This window comes from Entelurus aequoreus, linkage group LG09, assembly GCF_033978785.1.
Source record: "Entelurus aequoreus isolate RoL-2023_Sb linkage group LG09, RoL_Eaeq_v1.1, whole genome shotgun sequence".
Classification (NCBI taxonomy): Eukaryota; Metazoa; Chordata; class Actinopteri; order Syngnathiformes; family Syngnathidae; genus Entelurus; species Entelurus aequoreus.
In genome coordinates this window covers 76,048,334-76,054,333 of record NC_084739.1, presented here as the reverse complement: position 1 = coordinate 76,054,333, position 6,000 = coordinate 76,048,334, and the positions used below count along the sequence as shown (strand labels likewise).

The following is a 6,000-nucleotide window of genomic DNA, read 5'->3' as shown; positions in this document are numbered from 1 at the left end:
AGGACAAACGCCCAATATATTAGGTACACTAAAGAACTGTTTCAACGTGAGACAAGCAGATGACTGAATATATTTTATTTGTCACATCTGATCTGAGAGCAGTTTATTATTCTTTGACTTTTGTATACTGACACACACACACACACACACACACACACACACACACACACACACACACACACACACACACACACACACACACACACACACACACACACACACACACATCGTGTAGCAATACATGTTGTGTGTTTGCGGGGAAGCAACATTGTCAGAGTAGCACCAAGCAGACAAAAGTACCAAAGCTGACAAGTAGAAATGTCAAGAAAGGCACTTAAAACATGTTTCAAAATGTCTTCATGAAGATGTGGTAAAAACATGTTTTTAAAAGATGCAGAAAAGGAAAAAGTTGCGACGTTCTTCCACCACTTCCTGCTGAAGATGAAGTGTTTGACGTTAGGGTCCTCGGGTCAAAAGGTCAGCAGACATTTCCACACAAACACACTGCGAGAAGAAAGAAGTCTTCAACATGTCATGAAGCTTTGCAGCCAGCAGGAGGCGACATTTACCTGCAGTCGTCAGCACCTGTGCTGATCACGTGACTGTCGCCCTGGGAGAAACGCACGTTGGTGACGTGAGGCGAGTGTCCCACGTAACGCTTGTGTTTGGCCTGTGGGGGCGACATCACATCACCTGACAACTTGCCTTTGTTGCCACCTTTCATACCCACAAACTTTGTTGCCACCTTTCATATCCTTAGACTTTGTTGCCACCTTTCATACCCACAAACTTTGTTGCCACCTTTCATATCCTTAAACTTTGTTGCCACCTTTCATATCCTTAAACTTTGTTGTCACCTTTCATACCCACAAACTTTGTTGCCACCTTTCATATCCTTAAACTTTGTTGCCACCTTTCATACCCACAAACTTTGTTGCCACCTTTCATACCCACAAACTTTGTTGTCACCTTTCATACTCACAAACTTTGTTGCCACCTTTCATACTCACAAACTTTGTTGCCACCTTTCATACCCACAAACTTTGTTGCCACCTTTCATATCCTTAAACTTTGATGCCATCTTTCGTACCCACAAACTTTGTTGTCCCCTTTCATACTCACAAACGTTGTTGCCACCTTTCATACCCATAAACTTTGTTGCCACCTTTCATACCCACAAACTTTTTGTTGCCACCTTTCATACCCGCAAACTTTGTCCACCTTTCATGCTCGCAAACTTTGTTGTCACCTTTCATACACATAAACTTTGTTGCCACCTTTCATACCCGCAAACTTTTTGTTGCCACCTTTCATATCCTTCAACTTTGTTGCCATCTTTCATACCCACAAACTTTGTTGCCACCTTTCATACCCACAAACTTGTTTTCATACCTGCAAACTTTGTTGTCACCTTTCTTACCCGAAAACTTTGTTGCCATCTTTCATACTCACAAACTTTGTTGCCACCTTTCATACCTGCAAACTTTGTTGTCACCTTTCTTACCCGAAAACTTTGTTGCCATCTTTCATACTCGCAAACTTTGTTGCCCCTTTCATACCCGCAAACTTTGTTGCCACCTTTCATACTTACAAACTTTGTTGCCACCTTTAGTACTTACAAACTTTTTATTTTTTTTATTTTTTTTTTAAATTTATTTATTTCAAACAACATTTAAAAAAAAACACAAGATACACTTACCATTAGTGCATCAACCCAAGAAAACCCTCCCTCCCCCATTCACACTCACCCACACTCATTTACACAAAAGGAGCTGTCTCTTTCTGTTATTAAAAAAACAACAACTTCTGGTTCCTACAGTATAGAACAATACAGTCTGCAAGGGATACAGTCATTCGAGCACACATGATTGTGTGTGGTGCTGGTCCACTAACATTTTCACTAATCACTATTTTTTATGTAATTGTTTTTAAATTTGTTTTACTTTCAAACAAAACAAACAAAGGACCTTAACTTCACCAGACCGGGTTGTCAATAAAATCAGATTGTTCAAAAGGGTTCTTAAAACCAGGTCCAGTTCAGATTACGTCCAGATCGGGCTCAGCAACACACACCTTCACCCATGTACACCAAAAACCAGGGAACACAACAGGTTGCATACAATCCACAAACAAAAATACATTTTCAAATTAAGCACCCATGTACAGTCCACATCACATCCAAGTCGAAGTCAGCAACACATACCTTCATTTATGTACACTTAAAATAGGGAATACAACAACAGATTGCATATCATATATAAACAAAATTACATTTTCAAAATAAGCCTTTGAGGACTTCCCATCTTTTTTTATGTTTTTTGGCATCATTATCGTTTTCAACCATATAATTTTCTAAAGTTAAAAAATACTGAATAAATGTTTTAAAGAAAGAAATACTAAGTGAATATCTGTTTTTTGCCTTAAAAATAAACCTTTTACCGAGTACTATAATTAAATTGACTAAATCATGATTGTCAATGAACTCTCCTAAAATAACAGAAACCACATCAAGCTTCATAAACAAACCAATCTTTAAACACATTTTTTCAACTTCCACCCAAAATGAAGACACAATATGACAATACCAAAACAAATGTAAGGTGGATTCAGGCTCCTGACAACAAAATCGGCAATCATCTGACTCTGTCATATTCCATATTTTTAACATTTTTCCCGTGGGTAGGAAGTTATAAATAGTTTTAATTTGAAAATAACGATTTTGCACATCGATAGTGGTTTTGTAGATTAATTTGAATATTGCATCCCACGGCAACGGGCAGTCAAAAAAGTCCTCCCAAAACTTTGTTGCCACCTTTCGTAGTAAAACTTTGTTGCCGCCTTTTGTAGTTGCAAACTTTGTCGCCAGCTTTCATACTCGCAAACGTTGTTCCCACCTTTCATACTGTCAAACTTTGTTACCACCTTTCATACTTAAACTTTGTTGCCACCTTTCATACTCACAAACTTTGTTGCCACCTTTCATACTCGCAAACTTTGTTACCACCTTTGATACTTAAACTTTTTTGCCACCTTTGTACTTACAAACTTTGTTGCCACCTTTCGTACTTACAAACTTTGTTGCCACCTTTTGTACTTACAAACTTTGTTGCCACCTTTTGTACTTACAAACTTTGTTGCCACCTTTTGTACTTACAAACTTTGTTGCCACCTTTCGTACTTACAAACTTTGTTGCCACCTTTCGTACTCAAACTTTGTTGCCACCTTTCGTACTTAAAAACTTTGTTGCCACCTTTCGTACTTAAAAACTTTGTTGCCACCTTTCGTACTTAAAAACTTTGTTGCCACCTTTCGTACTTACAAACTTTGTTGCCACCTTTCGTACTTACAAACTTGTCGGTGCACGGGAAGTGGAAGAGTTTGATGAGTCCCAGGTCGTCGCCAGTCACCACGTTGCAGCCGCCATGTGACACACACGCACTCGTCACGTCCGCCTGCTCAGCGTTTCTCGGCCAAATCCCCAAAACTTCGTCTCCCAGCACGCTGACAAAACAAAACACTTCCTCAACCATCATTGCATACCTACCATATTTGCATCCGAATACGATACTTTCATCTGTACGATACTTTTCATTCGTACAATAGTTGCATCCACTTATGATACTTTCATGGATACAGCTCGTAGGCGCAGGAAACAAACATTGATGAATAAAGATGTTCTTTTTTGTATTATTTAAAGGTAAAGAATCAAATTATTAAAAAGTAAATATATATAATAATATGTGAAGATTCATGTTAATATATATATATATATATATATATATATATATATATATATATATATATATATATATATATACATACAAATAGTATTAATAATGTGTATGTATTGTTATTAATAAGTAAATATATATAATATTAATAATATGTAAAGATTCATGTTAAGTAAATATATATATATATATATATATATATATATATATATATATATATATATATATATATATATATATATATATATATATATATATATATATATATATATATACATACAAATGGTATTAATAATGTGTATGTATTGTTATTAATAAGTAAATATATATAATATTAATAATAGGTAAAGATTCATGTTAAGTAATATATATATATATATATATATATATATATATATATATATATATATATATATATATATATATATATATATATATATATATATATATATATATATATATATATATACATACAAATGGTATTAATAATGTGTATGTATTGTTATTAATAAGTAAATATATATATATATATATATATATATATATATATATATATATATATATATATATATATATATATATATATATATATATATATACATATATATATATATATATATATATATATATATATATATATATATATACATATATATATATATATATATATATATATATATATATATATATATATATATATATATATATATAGTATATATATATATATATAGTATATATTAGGGATGTCCGATAATATCGGCCGATAAATGCGTTAAAATGTAATATCGGAAATTATCGGTATCGTTTTTTTTTATTATCGGTATCGGTTTATTTTTTTTATTTTTTTTAAAATTAAATCAACATAAAAAACACAAGATACACTTACAATTAATGCACCAACCCAAAAAACCTCCCTCCTCATTCACACAAAAGGGTTGTTTCTTTCTGTTATCAATATTCTGGTTCCTACATTATATATCAATATATATCAATACAGTCTGCAAGGGATACAGTCCGTAAGCACACATGATTGTGCGTGCTGCTGGTCCACTAATAGTACTAACCTTTAACAGTTAATGTTACTCATTTTCATTAATTACTAGTTTCTATGTAACTGTTTTTATATTGTTTTACTTTCTTTTTTATTCAAGAAAATGTTTTTAATTTATTTATCTTATTTTATTTTATAATTTTTTTTTAAAAGTACCTTATCTTCACCATACCTGGTTGTCCAAATTAGACATAATAATGTGTTAATTCCACGACTGTATATATCGGTTGATATCGGTTTCGGTTGATATCGGTATCGGTAATTAAAGAGTTGGACAATATCGGAATATCGGATATCGGCAAAAAGCCATTATCGGACATCCCTAGTATATATATATATATATATATATATATATATATATATATATATATATATATATATATATATATATATATATATATATATATATATATATATATATATATATATATATATATATATATATATATATATATATATATATAAATATATATATATATATATATATATATATATGGTATTAATGTGTATATATTGTTATTAATTAATAAGTAAATATATATGTTATTAATAATATGTAAAGATTAATGTTATTATTAATAAGTAAATCAATATATTATTATTAAGTAAATATTCATATTATTAATAAGTAAATATGTATGTTAATATGTAAAGATGTTATTATTAATGTTATCATGTTATTGATGTTATTATTATCATGTTATTATTAATAAGTAAATATATATATTATTATGTAAATATTCATATTATTAATAAGTAAATATGTATGTTCATATGTAAATATTAATGTTATTATCAATAAGTAAATATATATATATATATTATTATTAAGTAAATATTCATGTTATTATCAAGTAAATATGTATGTTAATATGTAAAGATTCATGTTATTATTAATAAGTAAAATATATATTATTATGGAAATATTCATATTATTAATAAGTAAATATGTATGTTCATATGTAAATATTAATGTTATTATTAATAATAAATATATATATATATACAGTATATATATATTATTAAGTAAATATTCATGTTATCACCAAGTAAATATGTATGTTAATATATGAAGATTCATGTTATTATTAATAAGTAAATATATATATACATATTCTTAATAAGTAAATATGTATGTTAATATGTAAAGATTCATGTTATTATTACGTTTAGTTTTATGTTATTAATAAGTTAAAGATGTATGTTATTAATAATAT

General features: G+C 29.6%; 1 protein-coding gene across 3 annotated transcripts in view; it reads right to left on the bottom strand.

Moving 5' to 3' along the window:
• Positions 1 to 138: 138 nt before the first annotated feature.
• LOC133657756 (echinoderm microtubule-associated protein-like 6) overlaps positions 139 to 6,000 on the bottom strand; it is a 50,520-nt gene continuing 44,658 nt past the window's right edge. For 2 of the 3 annotated variants that reach the window (XM_062059431.1, XM_062059432.1), the window contains exons 42-44: positions 3,349 to 3,502; positions 570 to 670; positions 139 to 504 (exon numbers count right to left, since the gene is read on the bottom strand). In XM_062059431.1, coding sequence (XP_061915415.1) covers positions 471 to 504; positions 570 to 670; positions 3,349 to 3,502 — 289 coding nt within the window. In that variant the 3' untranslated portion in view covers positions 139 to 470. Of the gene's footprint in view, positions 505 to 569; positions 671 to 3,064; positions 3,224 to 3,307; positions 3,503 to 6,000 lie in introns of those variants that run through there. The other variant, XM_062059433.1, reaches the window with a different exon arrangement.